The 27049-nt window shown below is 33.7% G+C and overlaps 4 protein-coding genes and 1 non-coding gene across 16 annotated transcripts in view; 3 read left to right on the forward strand and 2 right to left on the reverse strand.

Annotated features, from left to right (window-relative positions):
- Window positions 1-1391: 1391 nt before the first annotated feature.
- On the forward strand, window positions 1392-4697 carry LOC122635119 (protein FAM114A2). 3 transcript variants are annotated; one of them, XM_043824949.1, is made up of 6 exons: window positions 1392-1527; window positions 1735-2864; window positions 2950-3548; window positions 3612-3935; window positions 4056-4133; window positions 4367-4697. In XM_043824949.1, exons 2-5 carry the CDS (start codon window positions 1844-1846, stop codon window positions 4128-4130), a joined length of 2019 nt encoding a protein of 672 aa, XP_043680884.1. In that variant the 5' UTR covers window positions 1392-1527; window positions 1735-1843; the 3' UTR covers window positions 4131-4133; window positions 4367-4697. The 3 variants fall into 3 exon arrangements, with proteins under 3 accessions (XP_043680884.1, XP_043680885.1, XP_043680883.1); XM_043824950.1 differs by lacking the exon at window positions 1392-1527 and having other exon boundaries at window positions 1607-2864; window positions 4367-4411; window positions 4548-4697; XM_043824948.1 differs by lacking the exon at window positions 1392-1527 and having other exon boundaries at window positions 1607-2864.
- LOC122635121 (nuclear pore complex protein Nup58-like) lies at window positions 4693-7652 on the reverse strand. Of its 8 annotated transcripts, none has more exons than XR_006328560.1 (9): window positions 7474-7652; window positions 7049-7365; window positions 6764-6971; window positions 6309-6682; window positions 6012-6236; window positions 5869-5943; window positions 5519-5741; window positions 4954-4964; window positions 4693-4885 (listed from the first exon to the last, which is right to left on the reverse strand). XR_006328560.1 is itself a non-coding variant. In XM_043824961.1 (9 exons), exons 1-7 carry the CDS (start codon window positions 7542-7544, stop codon window positions 5541-5543), a joined length of 1281 nt encoding a protein of 426 aa, XP_043680896.1. In that variant the 5' UTR covers window positions 7545-7652; the 3' UTR covers window positions 4693-4885; window positions 4954-4964; window positions 5519-5540. The 8 variants fall into 8 exon arrangements, 6 of the variants coding, with proteins under 6 accessions (XP_043680896.1, XP_043680894.1, XP_043680892.1 ...); XM_043824961.1 differs by having other exon boundaries at window positions 5519-5551; XM_043824959.1 differs by having other exon boundaries at window positions 5719-5741.
- A 297-nt stretch (window positions 7653-7949) lies between these two features.
- Window positions 7950-27049, forward strand: part of LOC122635117 (RNA-binding protein 25) — a 56401-nt gene continuing 37301 nt past the window's right edge. The window contains exons 1-2 of the mRNA XM_043824942.1: window positions 7950-8011; window positions 8118-8229. The gene's annotated coding sequence lies outside the window, so the exon portion shown is untranslated. The remainder of the gene's footprint in view (window positions 8012-8117; window positions 8230-27049) is intronic.
- Window positions 15103-22148, reverse strand: LOC122635116 (calpain-D-like). Of its 3 annotated transcripts, none has more exons than XM_043824938.1 (10): window positions 21058-22143; window positions 20194-20585; window positions 18739-20105; window positions 18427-18660; window positions 17639-18333; window positions 17526-17562; window positions 17129-17454; window positions 16710-17052; window positions 16451-16629; window positions 15103-16390 (listed from the first exon to the last, which is right to left on the reverse strand). In XM_043824938.1, exons 1-10 carry the CDS (start codon window positions 21567-21569, stop codon window positions 16210-16212), a joined length of 4266 nt encoding a protein of 1421 aa, XP_043680873.1. In that variant the 5' UTR covers window positions 21570-22143; the 3' UTR covers window positions 15103-16209. The 3 variants fall into 3 exon arrangements, with proteins under 3 accessions (XP_043680873.1, XP_043680874.1, XP_043680875.1); XM_043824939.1 differs by lacking the exon at window positions 21058-22143 and adding an exon at window positions 20863-21054; XM_043824940.1 differs by lacking the exons at window positions 15103-16390; window positions 16451-16629 and having other exon boundaries at window positions 16890-17024; window positions 21058-22148.
- Window positions 23033-23105, forward strand: Trnar-ucu. The gene has a single exon. It is a non-coding gene; the product is annotated as a tRNA-Arg (tRNA).

Genomic DNA, 27049 nt, shown 5'->3' on the forward strand with positions numbered 1-27049 from the left:
AGTGACAAAGACGAGACGAGCCGAATTGAATTCTTGCTCAATTCGGAACAACCGGATCGTTGGTATCGTTGATTAATCTGCTTCTGTCAGAACAAGCAATGTTTGTAATGTTACCTCTTCCATACTGCTAACACAGAGAAGCGTTTCAAAGATTGAGGACATTCTAACACCCAGAATGTGGACGACGATGACGACGACGCAGACAACGACGACGGCAATTAATTTACTCTACTCTAACTATCCCAAGAGGTTTCTCAGTTACTCTATAGCGATATTGACATGGTCCAATTGTTTCCGTTTAAAACCGCATTCATTTCTATCTTCGTCATCTCGCTCCTCATTGGAGACTTTCGTTATATTATCTTATCTCCGGTATAACTCTAATTAAAATAATAATATTTACGAAATTAATGGAATCATAATAATCGAATCGAATTTCTTATTAATTATATTCGAATGTTTCTGTTTAATTGATTATCGATCATTTTATGTCTAAATATAGGACATTCAATTTATGTGGAATATGACAGTGTAGAATCGATCAGTTTCTCTTATGGATCCTACGAACTTCGCAATAGATCAACTAATAGTCGATTAAGAGAAAATAATTTACCTTTGATTACAAAGTTTTATTGTAAATGATTTTTGATCGTAGGGCCTCGAGTCTGATACAGCCGTCCCTGATGTTTCCAAGAAATGAATCTTTTTCCATATAAGAAATAAACGTAATTGTACAAATCTCCTGCCGTCCATTTGATTTTACATTAAAATAAAAAAGAATAAGTTTAACTTACATTTTTCTTCAAATATTTTTTTGAACGTTTAATGGAAAAATTCTCGAATTAGATTTCGAAAAACGAAACAATCGCGAAAATGCGAAGATGACTATTAGATTATACGTAGATTAAAATATAACATAGAAATATGGATAATTCATCATCTCGGATGATAGTTCGATCATAGTTATAATTCGGAAAAGAGAAAATAGTACAAAAATAAGATAATCACTTGTAAATTTGCGAAAAATGTCGAATGCATTGTCTTGCTTGATGAATTTCGCAGCAACAACGAATGGCGGGAAGCCAAAACAAAAGACGAGAGCGTGTGCATGCGCCCAACGATGTATTGCCAACTTTTCATTAATTCTTTTCTATAAAGAATCTTTTCCGACGATAATTAATGTCAAAAGTAGTAATAAGTGTTATATATACCTTGCTATTGTTAATAATAAGGATAATTAAAAGATGGAATAAAAGTTTATTGCGAGAAATATTCTTGTTCTTATAAAATAAGTGAAAATAGTTCGAACAAGTATGCAATTGGTATCAATGACGAAGAAGACGTTGTTGATTGGTTGATTGAAAGCCAGCCTTAATAAAGTCAACTTTATACGATACGAAAAATATTTAATTGTACGACTTTGAAGAAAAAGAAACCAATTATTTTCTATTTTCTATGTACTATTTTTATAAATATCGTAATCAATATGTTAAATGACAGTAACGAAGATAAGAAAATATGAAATAGGTGAGAATTTGTTAATTAGGCGGACTATTTTTTTCATCGACTTTAATGAAGCTTAAATAATTTCTCTCTCGCATGCGCAGTTGCATTTAATGAATTTGTTACTGCCACGAAGACATTATTTCGCATTTCATGATGCACTATACAGATATTTATAATAATTTCCATCCGCCCACATGATCGATTAATGATTTGATAATTGTGTTTTAGTATCGTGCACATGTGTGTCAGTTCTGACGAATATGTGACATGTAACAATAGGTCAAATTAAAAGGATTTATGAAAAAATATACAGTAGATGTATCGATAAAAAGTTAATATGGCAACATCAGAGAGTGATGATTTTGAGAGTGCTGACGAAGAATTAGCTCATAATGTAACTTCAAAAGTTAATGTAGAAGATACGAGGTGGCCTGGTATGCAATCGGTCGTTGATTCTGAATCGGATGACGATACAGAATGCATTCCACAGTTACCCAGAAAAAATATCTTAATCTATGAGAAGCCCAGATTCCGTTCTTTTCCAAGAGAAGTTGCTAACAGTGAAGAAAAACTTACTACCTTAAAGGATACGCCTACTAAAGAATGTAACGACGAAGAAAGTAAAGTGTCTGCTGAAAAAATGCAAGAGATTGTTTCTACGGCAGATATAGTAACAGAAACAACAGTAATCAAAGACAATACATTAGAAACTTGTGCTATGAATCAAGAAAATTCTATAGAAGTTACATCTAAAAATATATCGACCACCAGTCTTAAAGAGGAAAAGTTGCCTAGATCTAGAAGATCAGCCGATGGTCCTAGAAAACTTGGTGTCAAAAAACTAGGAACAAAGATTAAAAAAGAGTCTGAAATTACACCTAATACGACTGAAAATGTAAAAGAAAATATATCTACAAAGAATGTAATTTCTAAGCAATCTATAAAGGAGATAGATGTTGTTTCTAATATATCTTCTAATAAGGATCTCTCAGAAGTTGACATGCCTGAAGAATTGAAATCAAATAAAAAATTTAAAGAGATATTTAAACCTCAAGGATGGGAAAAAATTGGTAATAATATAGAATTAGTTGAAGATCTAACGGAACAAAAAATTCAACCAGTATTAGATAGATTATCCTTAGATGATAAAGATACTGAAAATTCTTTGTGGGCCAATTGGGGTAGTTGGGGAGTAAGTTCCTTGATTAACACTGCTTCTGCTGGAGTTTCTACTTTGACAACTCATGTTAGTCAAGGATTATTGCTTTTGGAAGAGACAATAAATGTATCGGATGCCTTGCAGTTGCAAATGATACAAAATACTCAAGAAGTAGAAGAAGAAGAAGTTGTAATTCCTGGTATAATATATTATTACTATATTACTGTTATATCATATATTATATCATAAGTTTATAAATTTCTAATGTATATTTGTGCTTACAGAAAAAGAGTCTAAAGAAACAGAATCTAATCTGTCTCAAGGACCTTTTGGTTTAAGTAGTTTTTTATTTGGAGTTTCATCCATTACAAAACTAGTTGAATCGACTGGTAGCAAAGTTATGACCAGTGGTTTAGATACCTTAGAAGCAATAGGTAAAAAGACAATGGAAGTTCTACAAGAAGGTGATCCTGGTTTAAAAAAAAAGAGAGCATTTTTTATGACAGAAGAAAATAAACCAAATTTATCTCAAATACTTAGAGAAGCAAAAGAAAAAGCAGCATCTGAAGAAAAAACTATTGAAGAGAAACAGTTGGCAAGAAAGATTCACTTCGAATCTTTATTTGATGATTATCAAGGTCTGGTTCATCTAGAAGCATTAGAAATGTTGTCAAAGCAGTGTAATATAAAGATTCAAGGATATCTGATAAATCTTGACGCGGAAGATTTGGTGTCCTTGCAAGAAACATTAGAAGAAGTTAAAGAGTTATGTGATTTAGATGACGAAGAAAATAAATCAGAAAATAAAAAAGATCTCAAAAGTCGTTTGGCTGATGCTTGCCAAGAATTAGAAATTATTATTACATATGAAAAACTTGAAGATGTAAGCAAATATTATTATGATATAAAAATTGTTATTTACTTATAGCAAGAATATCTTTTGTAGGTTTGGAATGAAGTTAAATCTAGTTCATATCTTGCCTCGCCCATGTCTCATACGAATCTGGAGATCTTTCAATGTGCTATTTCTACTATAGCAAAGTTTACAGCAGTTAGTGTGGAAAGGTTTCATAAAACTGCAGAATTACTTTTAATTAAAGAAAGACGTAGTACTGCAAGTGAAGCAGATGCACTTGTTCGACTAACACATATCTTAACAGATGAGATTAGTTTACTGGCTACACATTTCTCCGATGTATTAAATGAATTTATTAAAATGTCTAACAATGCAGACAGTATTAATGATAATATAACAACAATCTTTTTTGAAGTAAGTTTATGTGTGTATGTATATATGTATACATATATACTTATTCTTTATTTATTTATTTATTATAAATTACTTAATTTTATATTATCATTACTAATATTTAATTTTTTATTCGTTCAGGCTGAAAATGCAAGTTCGTACATTCAAGATGCTTTTAAATTGTTAATTCCAATCTTACAAGTTGGTGCTCTTTAAATGGTAAATGCAGTATTTGTTACTAAATAAAAAATACATGATAAAATAGAACTATTAAGTACTCAAGAGATCAGTAAATTAATATAATGATTTTTTTCATATAAAATAGATCAAAATTATGAAATCATTTTTTTTTTAAATCTAATTTCCTAATTCCATAGAGTGTATTATGTCTAATCTACTATTGAGTTATTCTTATAAATATTAAAAAGTAATTAAAATATTTTCATTTTCAGGATGATTATCTTGTGATAATGATTTGTTTAAATAGAACAATGCAGGTTCGTATATGAGAAAACGATAGATTGATTTAAGTGTAAATATGATATAATGAAAATTTATATAAAATATCTATTTCAATTATTTTATATATCAGCATTAAGGTGATGGTTTATAAATATGTATATTATTTTTTAGATCTTCTTATGCACTTTGTATTCATTATTAACAAAGATAATCATGTATGAAACTCATATTCCAATAACGAAAAAGATGTCTGAAAATTTATCTTATGTTTAATATTTTTATGAATTATGAAAATAAAAAAGAAAAAGGAAAAATGTAAAATTAATGTTTCCCTCTTTTATTTCCAATCGGTGGTTTTTGCAGTTGGAAACTCGAATTTGATTCAATTGTTGACAAAGGTGCAGTAAGATTTGTTGGCGCGTTGAAGTTCAAGCTTGCTGTTGGTGGCTTGACAGATGAATCTATGGTTGTATTTATAGCAGAAGGGACTGGTGTTGTAGTTCCCCAAACTGCAACAACATAGTTACTAATCAAAACGAGTTCATCAAAAGATCATGGTAAACTTAAATGCACGTACATTAGCTGAAGCTGTTGGATGTTTTCCATGAATTCATAGAATCATTAATGAGTGTTACACATTATCTGCAGGTTTAATCCATAATTGATATGTAATAGAAATAATCAGCAAAAATTGCTAATGTAACTACTACAATTTTTTCCTAGATTTGAATAATTCCTGAATTACATAAACTACATCTTACCCATCTTTACACTTACGCTAAAGATTCTGCTAGTTAAGAGATACTAGCAGAAATATTATCTTCACATACAAATTTTACCACCACTTCTTGAATAATGCAAGTATTATTATATCAACTTTGATGGTAAAGCAGGAGCACTTAAAGCATACATAAAATACACAGCCATTCCTTAAGAAGCAAAAGACAAAACTTTTCATTTCTTTTTCTTAGTTAATATATATATATATATATATATATATATATATATATATATATATATATATACCCAAATACAATATTTTATATCTGACAAACACAAGTTCGCTCCCAAAATATTATATAGAAAAGCTCCATAATTTTTCCCATAGTTTGTATCACAAAAAAGAAAGTAAAATTCAATACCTCAATAACTAAAATACAGCCTCTACTTTTCCCCTGCAAACGCAAAATTAAAATCAAATAATAAAAATAATATGTATAAACAAACAAAAAATATATATATGTATTATATATAAAAAAGACAAATCACAGAGCAGATTCATGTCTTGTATATATTACGTCTACAGTACTTAATAAGGACGTTAAATGTTAGTAATTTCTACCTTACACTAGATCCACGCAAGACCTGAAGGTAGGACATGTTTATGGGAAAGTTGTAACAACGAGAACACACGTTGTCTTGGGAGTTTGTCTTTAGCGTGAAATTAAATTAGTATTGCAATGTATTGTAAATCGGTCACATAATTAGTTACCTAGAGGATTTCGCGCATCATAACTGGTTGCTTGAGCGGTATTCAATGCTGTTGAAGATAGGAAGCTTCTGTTGCCTATTGAAATCAAATTATTTGAATTTCTAATATAATACGCATTTCTCGTTACAAAAATGACGTTCTACCTGGACTAAAAGGTGTTGGACCACTAGTAATTCTTCCTATAGTGTTCCGCAATGATTTGTCATTTGTCTTAACATCATCAAAAACATTTGTGTTATCTTTTAACACGTATTTTCTAAAATTTAAATATTGTTCCTTTTGTTGTTGTACTTTTGAATGTACACCTTGCAATTTTCCAGCAACAGCAACTAAAGACTCATGAAGTTTACTCATAGCCATAGTTAATTCTACAAGAAAATCGTATAATTTTTATGTTTTTTTATAATCAATGTTATTTTTAAACTATTAATAAATTATACCTTGTGGAGTTAAGGTCTTTGGTGTCATCATAGTTTGTATATGTTTTTCTGTTGTTTCAATTTGAGATCTAAATAACATTAAGTCATGTTCGAAATTCTCAGTTAATTCCATGAAAAATAGAAGCGGCGCATTATTTTCATATTGTAAGCCAGGTGGTGTATCGTTTGTTCTTTGAGCTATTTCCGCATTTTGTAATGCTTTTGCTGTATCTTGCTTTAACTTATCGGCAAAAGCACGATCTCGTTGAACAGATCCTGCTAATGTAGTTAAAATTTCCATTAATGATGCAGTATCCTCTGCACAGCGATTTAATGGTCTCGCAGAACCTCTTGCTATATCAGAAGATAAAACCTTCTGAGTTTTTACAAATTCTCTGATTTAAACAAAAATATTTTGAGGTTATATACATTTGTTTATAGTAATATAATTAGTCAAATAATTCATTTCTTATTACTTGAATTTATCTATGGTTTGCATCAGTTCATTTGGTAATAAATTTTCTTTTGCAGCTGTTGGACTATTGCTTCCTTGGGAAAGACCTTTATTATTAACAGAAACATCTAATCCACCTAATCCTCTACTTGTGGTCGAGGTCGTAGTCGTAGTGGTTGTTAATTTTGTACCTACTAAACCACCACTACTAATAGAACCAAACAAAGATGCTGTAAATACCAATCGTCACTAAAGTACAGTTATTTTTGGTTTAATTATCATGCCCTAATTTATTATGCGATATTACGTGCACTAGTAGCAGTTCCAAACATTAAACCTCCCGTCGCAGGTGTAGTATTTAAAGGTCCTTTTAATGTTGTGTTTTGAGCAGGTGTTCCAAAATTACGCCCTGTAAATAAAGGGGCAGAAGTAGTTGGAGTTGAAAATAAATTAGGCGTTGCCGTTGTCGTGACTGTTCCTGCTCCTAACAAGGTGGTAGCTGGTTGACTTGGTGCAGAAGTTGCCGGTGTTGCTCCGAAACCAAAGGTTAGGCCAGTAGTAGTAGCTGGAGTTGATGTTCCGAATGTTAACCCAGTTGCTGGAGTTGTTGAAGTAAAGGACGTGCTATTTAAGTCAATATCATCACCGATATAAGTCGTAATATCATTAACTTATAAATACGAATTTCAATGTAAGAGGTTAAGATATTAAGAGGTTAATTAAATCACATACCTTTGAGTTCCGAATCCAAAACCTGAACTACTCGACGTTATAGTAGGCGTTCCAAATGTAAAGGAAGACATTTTTACACATTAAACTTACTTGTAAAGCAGAAATAATTAATCTTATAAATCTACAATACACAACACTCTGTCACTTTACACGGTAGTCTGAACTCTTCGAAATCATCTATGTTTTGATTGGTCTACAGAATTGCCCTCTATAGGAAATTTATAGAACTAAACTTTTAAATATTATGCATTAAATACGTACTTTTTGCAATTTTAAACAAAAAATTAATTAATAATAAATTATTTGTATATATAAAAACAAGACGATTACAACAATATCGAAATTATATAATTATTATTTATATTTTTTCTTGTAATTCGCGAAATTTTGTAAAGAACCAATCAGCTTTTTTCTTTTGCGCACTAATACCATATTTTTCAAGTAACTACTTTCAATTCGAGAATCAGTTGAACCGTTTATTACGTGCGGAAAACATAGAGGTGTATGATTTAATTTTTTCTTCTCCCGATTGTAAAAGGTATAAACAAAATTATCCCACATAATATTTCTGTATAACACATAAATGTACAATTCTAATCTCAATAAAGTATGAAAAAAGTAAAATAGATGTAACACTATTACAGAAGCAAACGATCATCAAATCTTTTGGCGGTCTGTCTTGGACGTCATTATTACGCAGTTAGGTACAACAAATTATAAAGCAGTTACAAGTTAAAGTTTTCATCATAATTAGAGGTAATTAAAATAATATCTAATATCGCTATCTATCTTTCTTCGACATTATATACGATGATTAGAAAAACAGACAAACGTTTTATAATGATTATAATAAACTAGATATATACACATATATCTATCTATCTATCTATCTATCTATATATATATATATATATATATATATATATATATATATATAACATATAATCACGCTCTCAACGACAATGGTAACACCATTAAACGTTGATTGAATTTAAGGAAGATATACGATAATACAAAAAAAAATATAGATAATATTTCGATTTATTATTAAACGTGCCTACGTGATACAAATCAGGGGACAACACAATTTCATATTATCATCTTTAAATGTATTAAATACGTTTTTTTTTTCTTTTCCTTTTTTTTTCTTCCTTGCGTGTACGTGACAAAGTTCTAATTAATTATACAGCTTATCTATAGGAAATGGGGTTATTTCAACGAAGTTTACCAGATCGGTACATAGTAGACTATCACAAAGTTGATTGCTGGTTCGATTTCGTACGTGGCGTTGAATTCGTACGTGGGCGTTTCTAAAATGATCACAGTCGTGTGTTGAACAAGACTAAAAGAGCTCTCTCCTCCTTCTTCTCTCTTTCTTCTCTCTATTTCTTTCTATCTCTCTCTCTCCATCTTTTTTTATTCTTTTCGAAAAGAATTTCGCCAGATTATATCCGATAGACTCTTTTTTTTTAGACTTATACATTATTGTAACATTCCGGGCTCTTTGACCACTAATAAAATCGTTTCCATCTTGTTTATATTATACAATTTACAGTACAAACCGTTATAAATCACTTTCAACACGTTTCGCACATAATTCTTTCTCTTTCTTTTCTATCTTTCATTATTCTCTTTTCTTTATTCTCATCGTACCCAAAAAGCGTATAATCCGATCCCGTTTGAAAGAAACAAAAAGCAGGAAAGGCGATTAAACGCTTGTACCTAGTTTTAGAAGACACCCGGTATAATATTTACGCTGTAAAACATTTTTACAGAGTAAAATGAGTCGCTCCGGTGATCATGAAATATGATTGACACGACAATATTATTTTTTCTATCATACAAATACAATGAGACAGCGTGTGCGCGCATTTTATGTATGTATGTATGTACGTATCCATATATATATGTATGTATGTTATATGTTTATGCATGTCCAGTGTTTTGTATGCTTGTGTCTTTTTTTATGGGGTTCATTTCTCTCTCTCTCTCTCTCTCTCTCTCTCTCTCTCTCTCTCTCTCTCTCTCTCTCACTCACTCACTCACTCACTCACTCACACACACTCACTCACTCACTCACACACACACACACACACACACACACACACACACACATTAAAGAATATATTATTCCTAGGTACTTTTGCGATGCCGTGCGATTATTCTAAATATTCAATTGGATGTAAAGATATCAACAATGCCGTGCTAATATTAATACCAACGATATAGGCGTATATATTTTTACGTTTAAGTTTCGATTTTTTCCAACAAATTATTTTCCTTTTCTATCATTTCTCTCTCTCTCTCTCTTTCTCTCTCTCTCTCTCTCTATCTATCTTTCCTCTCGATTAACAAATAATAACGATGCAGTATTGTTCTTTTTCTTAATTATCGCTGCATATTAAAAATAATTTCGAAAAAGGGATTCGTAGAAATAATTTTAATTCGCACGTCACCATCGTATGTAAAGGACGATATATATACATATATATAAACTTTTCATATAGGTATATATATATATAAAATGTATATATACCGACATCTGTTTTATATATATATATATATATATATATATCACTGTATACTCTTTGCATTTTATACGTTATTGAATGTCGTCGTAAAATTGAAAATAAAAATAAAAGGGTTTAATTAAAGCGCATACAAATAAACATTCGTATGCATACTTATGTACGTGTGTGCGAAAACGCAAGCTGTATAAATATTAACTTATTTTTTGCTTCTTTATATCAGATTTTCATCTCTCGTCTCGTTTCGCTTCGCGAAATAGAATAAATACCTTTTCTTTTTTCTTTTTTCTTTTTTCTTTTAGTCCGCTTCTTTTTTCTCTCCTTTTTTTCTTTTTTATATTTTCTTCGACTTTGTATATTTACATACAGAATTTGTTTTTTTCTAAAACGTTTAAATCCGTTCGAACGTTAAGATAATTTGTCGAGGATTATATCCAGCAAACACACGCGTTCTTTTATTTATTTATTTATTTATTTATTTTCTTTTTTTTTTCATGCCCACTTCTTTCCTATATTTCTTTAATTTTCCTTTTTATCGCTTCCTCTCTCTCTTTTTTCCTCGTAATATTATTTACGAATCTCAATAAATTACGCCTGCCAAAGAATGTTTTTTTTTCTTTTTTTATTTGTTTTTTATTTTGTAATATTTGCGAGAAAAACGAACATCTTCGTCTCTTCTTCTCTCAACTGGTTCATTATTATTATTATATTATTATTATTATTATTATTATTATTATTATTATTATTATTATTATTATTATTATTCATTTTCTTTTTTTCTTTCATGTAATTAATTATCGACAATCTACGTACAATATCGTCCTTCGATACTATATGCAATATGTAAAATATATAGTATATCTTTTCTTCATTTTCTTTCGTTCGTTAGAAAAAGAAAAATCGTCGTTAGAAAATATTATACCATGACAAATCGGTGGGTGCGATCGCAATATTAAAAATCGCTCTCGTTTTATTTGTTTATTACTTTTTCCCCCCTTTGTTTTTTTTCTTTTTTTTTTTTATGAATCTTCCGCAACGTCTTTCTCCTCCTCACTCTCATCAGCAACATCTTCAATCGTGATTTAATTTATGGCACTAAAGGTCAGCTTTTACAATAGCGAAATGAAAGAATCAGATTTATTATCGTATTTCTTTTAATTTGTTTAAAAATCGTATTATCTGTTGCTGGATAAAAGGTTCATGTTTCTGTTCCTCTCTATGTATGTGTAACGTGTGTGTATCTGTGTTCTTCTGTGTATACATTTTGTGCATATGCAATGAAATAGCTGTACACTTCGGTGGAATGAGCCTAAGATTATTTCATTTTTCTTTTTTGCATCTTCACTTTTTAACTTGAAACGTGTAACTCCGTTTATAATATTATTTATTATGTATTGGTATTACGTTAATAATCAAACGTCTTTTGATAATTCAGTACGTATGTGTATATACTACGTGTATATACTACATGAATCAGTGTGAGAGTAGATTAAAGCATATATTTTTCTAAAGATTCTTTTCATTATAATTTAGATCTATATAATCGAATTATTGAATTTTTGCTGATTTATTCGCTCTCTTTTAGGCCACTGTTACAATATATGCTTTAATTATCTACTATTATCTTTGCATTCCAATTTATTCACTTTCCTTACTACTTGTTATCACATATGTTTCTTAGAAATTAGGATTGCAGTGCTCTTTATAATTTAATATCAAATGTGTGGTAATATATATAGTGTTAGAGAGAGAGATCGCGTGTTAAAACCAAAGATTTTCATAAATAAAGATATAAAAAGAAAATAGAAAAACCAAAAATAAGAAAATAATTAAAAAAAATCTTTTTTGTTAGCATTTAGTTAACATTTCACTCTAAGGCCGATAATATCGAGTGGTACATTCTGTCGAATATTTTTCACATTCAAAAGTAATTAAATAGTTATTAATTATTAGGCCAGGCTAGGATCTATTGAGATCGTTAATTCAGATAAAACATTTCTTTTTTTTTCTTTCTTATAAAAATCGGCCTAAGTAACATTTAATATATGACAATTGGAGTGTACACGTGTGTAAACGAGCCTATAATTAATTAATTTTATTTAGCACCGGAACTCTACCGAAGTATACAACAAAGACATTTATTTATTAAACTATTTTTTATAATCCGAGCTCATCCGTTTCTCTCACTACATACATTCTAATAATCTGGGTACTCGGAAAAGGCTTGGCAATTAGAAATAATTATAAGATGTTCGATATTTTTCCAAATCGCTTACTAGCATTCATTATTATCATTATTATCATCGTCATCATTATCATCATCATCATGATCGTCATGATCATTATAATCATCGTCGTCGTCATCATCATATTTTATCTTGAGATGTATTGCGGTAAAAAAAGAATGTAAGCGGATTTCTGTATAGCAAGTTAGCATTTTGTACTATTTTTTTTCTTTTTCTTTTCTTTTTTTAATTATTTTTATTTAATTTCTTTTCTTTTTGTTTTTTCTTCTTTTATTATATTTTATTTTTTATTTTTTTAATTTTTCCCAAAACTGCTGCTCGTTTTTCCTCAAAGACCCCTCGTTTAGACATATTCTTTCGAATTAGATCATCGTCATCGTCGTCGTCATCGTCGTCGTCGTCTGATCACAGCGATTACTATATTGTCACATCACGACATTCATTATGTGCAGAAAGAGTTTCGAAGAATTTTTCTATATTCGAAGTACGTACATACATATGTACATACATAGATACATACATACATATACATTTATACATATGTATATATGTACGTAGAAAAAGAACATTCTTTGTTTCAAGTGATCTATTATTTATCTATCATCGGTCGTCTATCTTATAAGAAAAAGAATTTGATAATGGCAGTTTGACCAATCGAAGCCATAAAACGCACTCGAGTTTACCATAGAAAAATCTCGCCATTTTTCTCGCCTATACAGAGTCAACAACAACAACAACAACAACAACAACAACAACAACAATGCAATCAAAATAATTAAAAAAAAAATGAAAAGAAAGAAGTTACATATTCGGACTTTTCAATAAATATTTCTCCTTAGACTCGTTACATGGAATTATTATATATTATAACGTTCGAATATTATCGAAAACGATTCTTACATTTATTCTTCTGTTCTCATACTTTTACAGAAAATTCATGGTGTTTTATTTATTTATTTATTTTTTTCTTTTCTTCTTTTTGCTTTTTTATGTGTGTACGTTGCGTGCATTTGTGTACGTGAGCTCGGTGAAAATACATATCGACTCGACGATATATCTCAATAACAATTCTTAAAAGGCTAATATAATCGATTGATAGTAATCGAACATAGAGGAGAACATTATTCGCATATCGTTATTGCAATTAACTTTTATCCGCGATACAAAAGGCAATGTTATCTTAAAATTGTAATGATTCTCTATTGAAAAAAGAGAAAAGCGTACGATGATGGAAACTTCAACTTGTCGAAAATCACAAAATGCTTTTTTTGCTTGTATGTATATTTGCATGTATGCATAGATGCATGTATGCATGTATGATGTATGTATGTATGTACCTATGTATATTATGTATACAGAGCTAAACGCGTTCTCAATTTACGATTCAACGAAAAATAATTCATTATGTGTGCTTTAGTTTTTTCTTTGTTCGTTCTCTTTTCTTTCCCATTTTGCTCTTTCTGTTGTGAGTTACAGCGGCACTGTTGATTCTTAAAAAAAAAAAAAGAGAAAAGAGAAAACCACATGAATGGGGACAGCTGACTTCCGCGCAAATTAGCTTAAATTTGGCTTCTAACTCGCTAACTGCCATGCTTGCCCATACACAGTTATATATATGTTTGTGAGTGTATATTTATACACGTGATACGTGTGTCATGTATGAAATCTCTAAAGATGTACATACATATAAACATAGTCGTAGAATGTGTAGGACTTTACAAAAGTAAAATGATCGTCTCAATTATAGTGATATGCAAGAATTTTATTCGTTTATTATTGACGTAACTAAATCTTAAGAATTTGATATAATAAAATAAATAAAATAATAAAAGGAGAGAGCGAGAGAGAGAGAGAGAGAGAGAGAGAGAGAGAGAGAGAGAGAGAGAGAGAGAGAGAGAGAGAGAGAGAGAGAGAGAGAGAGAGAGAGAGAGACAGAGATAGAGAGAGAGAGAGAGAGATAGAGAGAGAAACAAAAAGAAAACACGAAATAAATAAAATAAAATAAAATAAAATAATATGAAAGAGAAACACATTTCTATATAAATTGCATAGAATGGCAGTGAACGCGTTAATAATGTATATAATATCGTTAAGATTTCTGAAATGGGTCTTTGGTTCTGTAGCAATGTGCTACGTCACTTTCAAAAAGAAGCACTGCATCCACTTGTGAGATGGAAGCAAAATAAATTTGGGCAAGGAAACAACACGCTACAATATCATTTGAAAACTCTTCCTTCGAAGGTTCATCTCCTTGTTACATTTGTACATGTCAAATGAGCCTCGATCATCATCATTATCATTATCATCGTCTTCATTATCATTATCATTATCATCATCATCATCATCATCATCATCATCATCATCATCATCGTCATCATCATCATCATCATTATCATCATCATCATCATCATCATCATCAACATCATCATCATTATCATCATAATTGTTATCATTATCATCATCATCAGTATCATAATCATCATCATTATCACGCTTATATAATGTAAGAGCGTTCTCAGCGATAGGATGCACGAGACACAAAGTGAAAATGAGAAATTGTGAAATTGTATTTATATGATGTTCCACTAAGCAAATTTAAGCAATTCCAAAGAGAAAAAAGAAAAGAAAAAGAAAACAATGTTTTATCGTATCGTGCTTTCGCAAATTCCTTAATGACTTCTAGAGATATCGCAATTTATATTATATTATTTTATATTTTCATTTAGGTTTTCTCATTTCTTATGAATGATGCTTAAATGTTAAGTTGAGAAAATAATTCTTTTTTTCTTTTTCTTCTTCATCTTCTTCTTTTTCTTATTCTTCTTCTTCCATATCTTTTTTCTTTTTTATATATATATATATATATAACAAGCAAAGTGTGTGTCGTTACACAAGCCGTTTCGTTGATATAAATGCACACCATCACTTTCAGAAGTTTTCATACGAAACGATAGAAGAGAATAATTAATTGATAAACGTGCAAACATTGTTCTCTATTTCATATATTATTTAGAAGATAAGTAACTTTTCATTTTGCAAAATAATATCCGGAATGTGTGTGATATATCGTGAAACGTTAAGATTTAAGCTATTGCACCTAGACAAGAGACGTACCTTCTAATTCAAACAGTTTTTCATTTTATATGCGCGTCCAATGTATTATCTCTTTGTACCTCTGGCAGTAATCGGAAAGATAGCGTGCATCGATCTCAACGCAACAACCTCTATATTAAAACTTGTCTCTTCACATAAATATTTTTCATATCCTTAAGTCTTTTTTTATTTTTTTAATTTTTTTAATTTTTATCTTTATTTTTGTTTTTTTCATCTTTTATTTTATGGATCAATGGTTCCAGCAGAGATATCCAATGATTTAATCAGCACCCGATATTTTCTTTTTTGTCCTTTTTTTAATTTGCTTTTTGTTTGTGTTCTTTTGAAGTATGTGCTTTCTCGTTAGAACGCGAATCTAGAGAATCATACAAGAGTGTAAAGAAGAAAATATTACAAATTTTTAACCTCAGAGAACCATCGTATTATTAATCTTTCTTTCTTTCTTTCTCTTTTTCCCTTTTTATTCTTATTTGTATTTTTTTTTACGTTTTTTTTCTTTTTTCTTTTCTCTTTTTTTTTTTTAATTATTGTATCCTGTCCTTTGCGCTGAGCGTATTGCAACTCTAAGAATTTTCATGAAGTACCGTCGATTAGAAAGCACGAAAAGTATCATTTTTAATTACTTTGGGATGATGTACTATGCATTGCAATCTTCCTACGTTGTTTTAGTTTCTTTTTTCTTTTTTTTTTTTTTTTTCTTTACGTTGTTTTCAGTCGAAATCTTTCAACTTTTTTGCTATTATAATAAAAAATTTTCGAGCAATATCGGCACTTTTTTACTGTTTCTTTTTTTTTCTTAAACGTCGCCCCTGTGTGTTCAACGAAAGTCAGTCGTAACACGTAAATTTTCACGTGATTAAACGAGGACTGTGTAAACCTTCGACCTGAGTATCTATTTGAGGATGATGTTGGGTATCGGGTGGTCCCCAATCGTGCAAATTTCCACTGTTCGCTAGTCGGTGAGTGAGTCGATGTGCTATTGAAAAACCTCCGCTACCTTCCAATTGCGTTAGGACTATGATAACTTGTCTGGAAAAAGGAGTATCGTAAGGATAGCAATTTTATAATAATATAACGAGTAAAACGTACCTGTGAAGTGGGGGAACACTATCGGCAGTTCTGAGCTGTCCTCTTGTGGACACAACGTTATAGCTTTCATGGCAGTCACATTTTACGTGTATCCATTTATTAACATGACGATTTTCCACCATTACCACCAAACCAGCCCATCCTTTGGTTAAATAATACGCCGTCATACCTTCTCTTCCCTAGAAAAATATTTCCCTCTTAATTTCGGTCGATATTACAGAATTCAAATCGATAATGAATCAACAAAGTTTCCTTTTACCTCGTGTCGCTGTCCTTTCGCCAACGTTAAACTTATAATCGCATCGGCCAATACGAACGCAGGAGGAGATATTTGTTCTACCAGAAGTCTCTTAGAGCTATGTATTGCGAGGACATACTCCGGATAGCTGGATGTATCCTCCATACCGGTATGCCAATGATTAAATGCCAAACATACGACTATATACAAGTCCCTTTCTAACATTTTGTGACATCCAACGAATCCTCGTACCTGCCGCTTACTATGCTCTACCAATCTCCCCACTTCTGGTGCTGCTGGTGACCGCGTGCGAAATACAACCACACATAGATCTAACTGAGAACGTTGTGACTTTTCAGAATTCCTACGTATTTTTCAAACAAACAAATTCTTAAGGTCTTACTTTTACTCGACCGTCAAGTTAATAGAAACATGCATACCTTTGACCCTCTTGGAATAGTGTGAACTCAGTCTCAGTTGGTTCTAATACTGTTAACAATACGCACGATAAATGCCTAAGAGATGATAAAGGCGGTAGCGTACCACGTAATCTAACTTCGCTCCAACCAACTCTCGTCTTGCATATATCTATGCAATCGAAATATTTTAACACGTCGTCAAAGGAAATCCAAAAGACGCCGTCCGAAGCACCGTGTGGCATTAACATTTCTCGCAATTGCGGAGTCCATATAGGACTATCGTCGGACCAATCTCCTTTCCAGCTGTAATGACCCCAGGGGTTTCGTAGTCTCAACAAACGTATTCCCTGAAAAGAGATATTCCGTTGCAGTTCGATCGTATCGTCGAACGTGATTACGACGTTTTGTTGTAACTCACCTGAACGTCGCGTACGTCGAGAACGGAATATGCGTGCCTGGAAGAATTGTTAAAGTTTTAAAAGTTCGTAGAACGTATTAGTTTTGTTGGAATCGATTAAATTTCAAGTCTACCTTGGTCTTAAACCTTTTCTTTGATACTCTTCTTCGTCGACTTTCATGTTACCACCACCACAGCTAGCACCCATCAGAAACATAGCTTGTCTCGATGACAAAAGTTGTGCCCAAATGAGATCCTTATCAAGTTCATCTTCGCTTGGTAATGCAGAAGGCTGCAAAGGTACACTTTCGCACGGTGCGCCGGTTAACGTAGCTAAACCTTCAATAGCTCTGCCCGATACCAAAGCTTCGTAACAACCATGAATTTTAGCAACGGCCTTTTCGATCAATGGTACCCAAAGTTGTTTTCTTTTTGCCTGTGAATATACTAAGTGACCTCTTTTGTCACAAGGCAAGAGATCATCGACCAATACCGTTGTCCATTTTCCATCTTTACACAGTCTAACTTGATAAGCCCCTTCGGGACACGTTTCTCTCATCACGAGAACCCTTCTTACGAGTTCGTCGCTTTCTGCCAATACGGCTAATGCTGAAAGTAACCAGCAATTTCCTAAGACCCCTTGCGAAATATCTGAGGGCAACGGTGTTCTAAAAACAGCCCATGGCAGTTTAGAGTCGACGCTCGAGTCAACGTTAATTTGATGAGGTCTTCTCCATTGAACTACGTGATTATCTTTCGTATCCGCGGGATTATAGTACAAAGATTTTGGAGCTGGTGGAAATGAATCGTCGACGAAGGGCTCGTTCGTCTTAAGGGAAAAAGAAAAAAGAGGAAGTGTAGTTAGTCGATTGTCATAAAGGAAAGTACCGCGCGGTTTTAATTTAGTTCAACGTTCTATTACCTCTTTACAATAACGTACTATACGCTCCCATTTTTCCAGTGCTTCTCTTTCCTCCAATTGTCTTAAATTTTCCATTACCACACTTTCCTGACGTTGCATCGTAAGTGTACTAGTACCAGCCTCGATAAGTCTAGGTCTATCCCCTGATGCTTCGGATAAGGTCTTCGAGCTTTGGCACATTTCGCAAGTTCTGTTTGTACTCTTATTTTCATAAGTACACAGCTTACATTGCCACTGTAGCGAGCAAAAAAAGAAAAAGACTATGTGAGATTATCGCAGGGAGAAGGAGCATAAATAGAAAAAGGTTCTTACTTGAGTATGACTCGGATCTTTGGATCTTGAATGTCTTTTGTCAGCTATCGAGGAACCGTTCCTTCGTACGGAATTTTTATATTTTTGAGCAACAACTTTTGAATTTGCTGGTTGACAAAGTCTTGGACTTGGACTTCTTTGTCCTTGAATTCTATTGTCCTTGGGCACTTCTAAAAAGTCTGCTAACGTCTTACAGGCATTACAAGTTTGTGCTGATAGCGGATTCCTTAATGTACACGAGGGGCATACCCAACTCTCCCCTTTTCTTAATGTAGCGTCCTCCAAGTGCATTATGCTTTTAAGTTTGGAGCCACCACACGCTTCGCACGTAGTTCGCGAAGCAGCGTTAAGTAATGTACACTTCTTACAAGTCCAAACCGGAGAAGGAGGAGGATCCAACTGATCGTCCAAATCAGACTCTGCTGTAGCCAAGGTAGCCGATTTTGGTGGGATGTATCTGACACTGTCTCGTGACACTATAATGGGAGACTGCACTCGCATAGGACAACTAGCTCCATCCTTAGTCACAGTTATTAAACTAGGTTGCGTGAGAGAAGGTGGTGATCTAGGGGAACCGCAAATATCGCAAGCCACAGACCACAGAGGATTGTAGGCATAAGAACACTTTTGACACGTCCACATACGTTTTAAAGGACTCACACTGGCTACATCACTAACAGGGCTGGTAGCTTCGCTATGTGCCTTGGTGGCTAGTAAACCTAATTTGCTGCTTTGCTTCTTTGGCAATGGTGGTGGAACATCAGGCTCGCTGATACCTATATAAGAATACTTTGGTTTTGAGGTGAAACCAATGGAATGTGGAGGTACCGCCGGTGGTTCTTCGTCATTTAGACTCCTACGATTTATGGTCTTCCTCTGAGTCACATTTGTAATAGAATTGACATCAGAGAAAGATCGTCTATAAGACAGTGGACCTGCCGAGGACAACGCGCGTGTCTCCCAAGCAGGAACACTGATAACAACACCACTGCACGGTGCTGGGCTTCTAGGTGCTTCGCACGCTTCGCATTGCTCCAATCCCGGTGCGTTATCGAGCGTACAATTATCGCAACTCCACAAGGCATCGTCCTGATGTGCTTCGGATACTACTAAGCTGGTGGGTCTTTGAATAACGAGTTCAGAGAGCTTTTGTACGACGGAGCCATTAGACAAAGAACGACTCACTTTGGATTTAACTCTTTCATACATAGAAGGACTGTGACGCTTAGGAGAACGTTGAGAACTTTCCGCATTATCCGAGTAGGGAAGCGACGTTGGATCCATCGTTTCGAGCGTAGGTAATGTCCACTCCTCGCGTACGTTTCTTCCTCTTTCACTGCGACTTATACTTGTCAATTGTGCCATACCTATCCGGTCAAAATAATGATTATAATCTAATCATCTTATGTCGTATACATAACATCACAAATATACGAGCTCTTTGATACAAATTACCTTTGTTATAAACTCTCTTGGCATTAGAGGGAGTATACGTTATACTATAGCCAGCATCCAAATTTTTGGTCAGCCGTCCAAATACTGCATTTTTTAACAACTCTACGTTGGGTTCTTGTTTGGTTTTACACTGATTAAGTTTTTTGCCCTTCCTCGCTCCTATCTGTCTTTCATCAAGCTGGGCTATAGAAAAACTAGCATCACAGGCTGCACAAACCAATGTAGAGCTACAACTGTTATCCAACAAACAACGAATGCAGGTCCACCGTGTCACTAGGGAAGGTACAGAAGTGGATCGTTTAAGTGGCTCTTTGTCACAGATACTCCCACTCCACGAACTATAACGTGGTCTCTTCTTAAGAACATCGGATACAGACGAATCCTTATCAATGCTAGAAAGCAAATACAAAGAAAATATCTATTAACATTAACAAATAATAGAGAAACGTTTATTAAGAGACCTTTAAAAAAAAAAAGAAAAAAAAACAAATAACATAACACGTTGTCCAAACGATATGACACTGTGCAAACAATGTGCCAACAATGTGCCAAGACAAACATAACGGAATAAAATGTCATAGGTGCAATGAATTATGTTATTCCTATGACAAAGATATAACTGATAAAATATATCTTCCAATATATAAATTCATTTGAAAAGTTTGGCACCTTTTCGCCAGGATCATAACAAGGAATGATTCTTGTTCTTGTTCTCTCCGCTATAAAAACATAAACAGGATACTGCGTGCAATGACCAAGGAAGGAGCTTTCATCGAGATAGTTGAACCGGATGAAAGGATGGCAAGCAAAGGATAAGGAAAAAGAGAAGAGGAGATGGTGGGTGAGGGAACGAGATCTCCTCACCGTTGAAAAAACCGTAGTGCGAGGGATTCGGTGGGCTCGCGGATGGTAATCGTATCCTCGTGGACGTCAACCTGTGGATGGTTTTCGGTGGTATTGTTACCGAGCCTATGAAAGTTGAGCCTTGGTGGTGGCGTCGGTGGTAACGATCCTGACGACGACGACGACGACGAAGACGACGACGATGACGACGACGACGATGACGAAGACGACGACGACGACGACGACGAAGAAGAAGAAGAAGAAACACCTTCCTCTTCGTCGGGTTCTCCCCCCTCCTCCCCTTCCTCCTCCTCCTCCGCGTCTTTCCCCTCTTTCCTACGACGTAACTGTCTCATCCGGCGCGGAGGAGGTTCCCCGCGCTTTGCGCTCAACTCTCGGCTGAGTCTAGTCGCCCTCTCGTCATCGCTCCTGATTCGTGCCAGGCCGCACCTGGCGCATCGCGCGCTCTCCGTTGGATTTATCAGAGCGCACTCCGAGCAATGCCATTGCAACACCGATGCGATCGAGCCCATTCTCCACGCGTAGTCATGGCTCCTTCGGTCACAGGATCACCGACTCTCTTGGCAGTCACGATCCCCCCTTTCTTTTCTCTTTCCTCTTTCCTCTTTCCTCTTTCTCTCCCTCTCGCTCTCTCTCTTTCTATCTATCTTTTCTTCTACCCCTTCTATCCCTCTCTCTCTCTCTCTCTCTCTCTCTCGCGCTTTCTTTCTTTCCCTTCTCTATAAAGAACCCTCTTCGAAAAGAGCACCACGGCCAGTGCCAAAAAACACCTCTTTCTCTCTCGAAAACGAACTAGGATCGGCAATACCGAGAGCCGAGGAACCGAACGAACGTCGCCCTCGGCCACGGCGGTAGCTCGCCGTTCTTTGTCATATGTTTCTGGCCGGCCATCTTGTTCGTTCCCTCTCTCTCTTTCTTTCTCTCTTTCTTTACACTATCATCTATTTCTTCTCTCTCTCTCTCTCTCTCTCTCTCTCGCTCTCTCTTTCTCTTCCGCGCGCACGGAAATCACAACACACGCGTCTCTTTCTTTCTTCCTTCCTCTCTCTCTCTCTCTCTCTCTCTCTCTCTCTCTCTCTCTCTCTCTCTCTCTCTCTATCTGTCTGTCTTCTGTTTTTCCTTTTTCTGTTTTCTTCGTTCCACTCGATCCCTCTCTCACTCTCTTTCCCTCTCTCCATTTCCCTCAAAATACTTCATTTTCGTTTTCGTCGTCTTCCTTCCCATTTTTTTCCCTCTTTCTTCCTCTTCTCCTTCTTTTTCTTCTCCAACACCAGTGTTCGATCAACGTCCAACCCTTCTCCTTTCTATATCTCCTTATCACAGGACACTGAAAATGACAATGACGCTCTTCGTTGTCCGCACGCACTTTGTTTATGCTTCGACGAGCGCCCCACCGACTAGATAGATCAATCGTTTGGAAAGGTTGATAGACAGAAGGAGAGAGAGAGAGAGACGTAGTAACACAGAACACGTCGAGTCTACTTCACTTGAGTTCTCTGCGTGTTGATCGTTCTCTACGTATTGCAACTTGCAACGCAGGGACGTAATATTAACGGCGCACGTTAGGAGCTATCGTACGTTATAATCGACGAATTTTCGGTGATTCAAAGAAACAAAAGAAAAAAGAAGAAAACGTTCTACTTTGAACAATGTTCTAGAGTAGAAGAGAAATAATAGAATATTTTGTTTCGAATAAATACGAAATAAATAAATATCGTTTTAGACTTCGATCTTAATCGTAACGTTACGTAAACAGAATAAGAAGTATAGTTACAAGTATTATCAAAGCGATATTAATTTTAGGTTAATCGAATAATAGAGAAATGTTAAAGAGTATGTCATTTACGTCATTAACAATCGCCCGACAAGATACGCTACTGTATTGCGTTGCATAGGAATAGTGGCGACATCTATTAAGCAAGAATCGGAATTGATTTTTGCTTGTAAGATAGCCGTAAGCACCTCACATCACCAAGTCCCTGTGGCGCAGAGGATAGCGCGTTGGACTTCTAATCCAAAGGTCGTGGGTTCGATCCCCACCAGGGATGTCGGCGGTGGGTAATACGACACTCATCCGCCAATTTTTTTTTACTTCGTATTTCTATTTTATACATAATGCTCGATCGAATCCACGTTGTTTATAACAAATTAAATTGATTACATTTATATATTAAAAAAAAAAAAAAATAAAAAAAAACAAATCGAAACGTCTACGAAGTTGATCTAAAAATTGATAAACGTTTCACTCGAAATTTGTTTTTCCAAGTCGAAATAATCGTCGTTTGATTACACCGACGAATGATTTATGGATCCAACGTGTTCAACGCTGCAATAGAAAATCGTTTACGTTCATTTGATCGTTTCGTTTTAGTTAGCCAATTGTTAGAAGACGCATCTGTCTCCTGGCTACGTGGATTGCTCCGAGCTCGCAAGATGTATTTAGAGAAACGTCTCTTTCTTCGCTTCTTACTCGGAATTCTACGAGCTCCTCTTTTCCCCTCTTCAAAATCATTTTCGTTTTGTTGGGCTTTCAACTCGAAACGAGAATAATACTTGAAAGGGAAGAAGCTGAAGAAAGAAACGAGCTGCATCATGTGCTTTATTCTTCTTCTTTTTCTTTTTTTTTTTTCTCCTTCTAATATTCTAAACATTCTTTTCATATTATATATGTATATATATGTATACATATATATTTAAAAGAAAAAATAAACATATGAAACACAATATCGATGATGCTCTATAGAAGAAAAACGATAAAGAATAAAAATAAACGAGGAGTTTAGTACAGAGTTATTACAGTAGTCAAAATTTGAGAATATTTAAATTATCTCGTCTTCGAGATTTTTCAAACTAATTCTTTTTTTTCTTTTCTCTTTTTTTTCTTTTTGATCAGATTGTAAAACTACAAGCCTAGAGAACTTTTGGCTCATGCCGTATAAATCTACTACTATTGCGTACAACGCGTTGAGATCATTTTTTTGTTTTTTTTTTTTCTTTTTCTATTCAAGTAAATTACGTGACTGATTGAGAGACTCTTGCTCGCTCTTTGGACGACAGCCAGTGCGAGATTTGCTTGCCCAGACAGTTAGACGCCTCTGATACGATTTCACCTCGTAATCATAGAACACGTCGTAGTAAAATGTAAATAATATTTCGTTTCTTTTTTTTCTTATCTCTCCCACTCTCTCTTTCTATATCTCTCTTTTTTATTCGCACATTCTTTTACAATAAAAACTATCTGATCGTTCGAAACTTATTATGAATCAGAATGATCGAGGTTAACCTTGACGATCAAGTTTTTTTTTTTTCTTTTTATATTTGCTATTAGTTATGAACGAATTCATTGTCTCTTGTGTAGGAGAGCGAAGGAAGAGTAATAAAGATGAAGTGGAAATGAATGGAAATAGATTTTTTTCCTTCTCTTTCTGTTTTTATTTCTTTTTCTTTTTCTTTTTTTTTTCTTTTCGTTAGCCTTCACGATAGAAACGTCACCAATATTGGCACTAGTCTGTACGAGAACCGATCTAAGATTAACTAGCGGAAATACGATTGTATTTCAATCGAGTTACGAGAATGATTTTAAAAGGCAACCTGTATCACTCTAACGTTTTACTAACGTTTGTTTAAACCTAACAAACTTGAAGGAACTCGATCTAATGACCTTAATCTCTATCCGATTCTTTTAATTTACGAAGGTCCCTATCGTCCTCTTGTTTACATTATTTATACGTGGAAAATTTTTTATAGATGACACGTGGCAAAAGTATATCCTATATTCTTCCTCGAAATGGATCGAAACTAATAATACGCTATATTTATGCGTTGTAAATTGTAATAGAATTTAACTGAAAAGTATTCGAATTTTTAGAAACGATCGATTTATTTTTCCGTGAAATCAAATTCCACGTTGTTATTTCTATGTTTTCTTCTCTCTCTCTCTCTCTCTCTCTCTCTCTCTCTCTCTCTCTCTTTCTCTTTTTCTCTTTAACAAGTTCGTAGTAACGTGCGTGGGAGGTGAGGGTGTGGAGGGATGTGAGGATAGAGGGAAAAGCCAATAATTATTTCTTAAAATAAGCTCTGTGGTACTCGACGTGAGCCAATAAAAAGAAAGAAAAAGAAATAACCCACACGCGTGAACACATATTGAAATAAGCGCGTCGGATATGTTGAGTAAGTTCAAGCCTTGAAACGTGACTTAATCCTCTCCTATGTGAGTAGAATCCAAATTTCAATAACTTGTATCAGCGAGTTCGTTCGAAAGTGTCTACATCTCCAACTTAATTAACTTCGTCTCCGACGCTACGAGCAATTAATTACGAATATTCTTATGCTACCGCGAGAGAAACGGAGAGAGAGAGAGAGAGAGAGAGAGAGAGAGAGAGAGAGAGGAAGAGATTTTTTTCTTTTTTTCTTTTAATTATGCGCATAATATCAAGGAACACATCACTTTGAATATGATGTAAATTTTTCGAGCTTTTCCACACCCATTATATTTTCCTACGTATAGATATATATACATAATACGTATATATAGATAAATAATGAAAAGTAGATTCTTTATTTGATTTTGAATGAACATTATATGTTCACTAAAAGTATAAACGAACGATATTCCTTGAAAATGAACAAGAAAGCGTTATGGAGAAATAAACTTTCTCTCTCTTTCTCTCTCTGTCTTTTTCGAAGTCGTGACCTTTAAGAACCCACGTTTGAAAAAAATATGTTTGTCTGCATGAAAATATAATATACATATAATACATATGCATATACATAAATATATATGTACATATAAACATGTCTTTAACGCGTGAGGTAAACACGTCGTGTCTTTCTAAAAAAAAATTATCTGGCTATCATAAAATTGTTTACGATGTTCTTATTATCTACGATAAGAGGTTATTTATGTCGGATATATAATAAAATATATGTATATACATATATATATATATATTATAACTTTTATTATCATTTTTCTTTAATTAATCTCAACATAACATATTTTTTATTGATTTAATTAAGCAAGAAAATAATCTTATATAATTACAATGTTTCGTCAACTAATTCTGCTGATTATCGTAATTTTATTTTTTTCTTTGCATATTGTTTTCTTTGTTTTTTGTTTTTCATTCCTCTTCTCATACGAATTAAATAATATCTAATAACATTGGGTAGTCTTTGTTATCCGTTAGTTTAATTGCAGATTGTTTTTACTCGTGATACAAGTTTCGGCCTTGCCGAAAGCGCAGCGTAACTCGATAAGTGACGTAAACAAAGCATAGATTACGTCGGAACACGACGATAGAAGGGTAGAAAAAGTAAGAGTCGGGTAGGAGAAAGGGTGGGAGGAGACTGGAAGGAGGTGGGAGGAGAGGGTAGTAGTAGGTTATCGAACTGGACCTTTCGAAGAGACTTATGATATATGCAGACACATTTCTACGATTCTTCTTCATTTTTTTATCCCTTCTAGTTATAATTATATGTAAATCGATATCTGGTATCGCTCACAGGTCAATGGCATCATGTAGAAAATCCGGTTCGCGCAATAGAACATGCGAATAATTTGTCCGCTTATCTTTGATATTTATCCTTTTTATTTTTAATATCAAAGAAAGAAAGAAAGAAAGAAAGAAAGAAAGAATAATAAAGAAATCGAGATATATTATGTACTTAGATTATTTTTCTTCTTATCGATCATCGTAAAGAAAAAAAGAAAGTGAGTAAGTAAGAGCGAAAAGAAAAAGGAGAACGTCATTTAGCACGAGGCTTATCAACGTGATCAACAATACATTATCGTCATTTATAATGACTCAGAAACTTGCAAAATAGTTTATTTTTAGTACTAGGTTAGCTCATCTTTTGATTCAATGACTTTTCGAAGGAGAAATGAAAAAGGGAAGTAACAATATATATAGATACATACATCCATACATACATACGTACATACATACATATACATATACATATACATACATACATACATACATACATACAT

This window comes from Vespula pensylvanica, chromosome 17, assembly GCF_014466175.1.
Source record: "Vespula pensylvanica isolate Volc-1 chromosome 17, ASM1446617v1, whole genome shotgun sequence".
In the NCBI taxonomy this organism is placed as follows: Eukaryota; Metazoa; Arthropoda; class Insecta; order Hymenoptera; family Vespidae; genus Vespula; species Vespula pensylvanica.

Coding starts and splice junctions, on each gene's coding strand:
- LOC122635119 (XM_043824949.1), top strand. CDS start 1,844: ATGGCAACATCAGAGAGTGATGATTTTGAGAGTGCTGACGAAGAATTA. Junction 3,549..3,611: donor CATATGAAAAACTTGAAGAT/GTAAGCAAATAT, acceptor TATCTTTTGTAG/GTTTGGAATGAAGTTAAATC. Junction 3,936..4,055: donor TAACAACAATCTTTTTTGAA/GTAAGTTTATGT, acceptor TTATTCGTTCAG/GCTGAAAATGCAAGTTCGTA.
- LOC122635121 (XM_043824956.1), bottom strand. CDS start 7,544: ATGTCTTCCTTTACATTTGGAACGCCTACTATAACGTCGAGTAGTTCA. Junction 7,366..7,473: donor TTTGGATTCGGAACTCAAAG/GTATGTGATTTA, acceptor TGACTTAAATAG/CACGTCCTTTACTTCAACAA. Junction 6,683..6,763: donor CAAACCATAGATAAATTCAA/GTAATAAGAAAT, acceptor TGTTTAAATCAG/AGAATTTGTAAAAACTCAGA.
- LOC122635116 (XM_043824938.1), bottom strand. CDS start 21,569: ATGGGCTCGATCGCATCGGTGTTGCAATGGCATTGCTCGGAGTGCGCT. Junction 17,455..17,525: donor TCGACGTACGCGACGTTCAG/GTGAGTTACAAC, acceptor ATCTCTTTTCAG/GGAATACGTTTGTTGAGACT. Junction 16,391..16,450: donor AGTGTTCCCCCACTTCACAG/GTACGTTTTACT, acceptor TCCTTTTTCCAG/ACAAGTTATCATAGTCCTAA.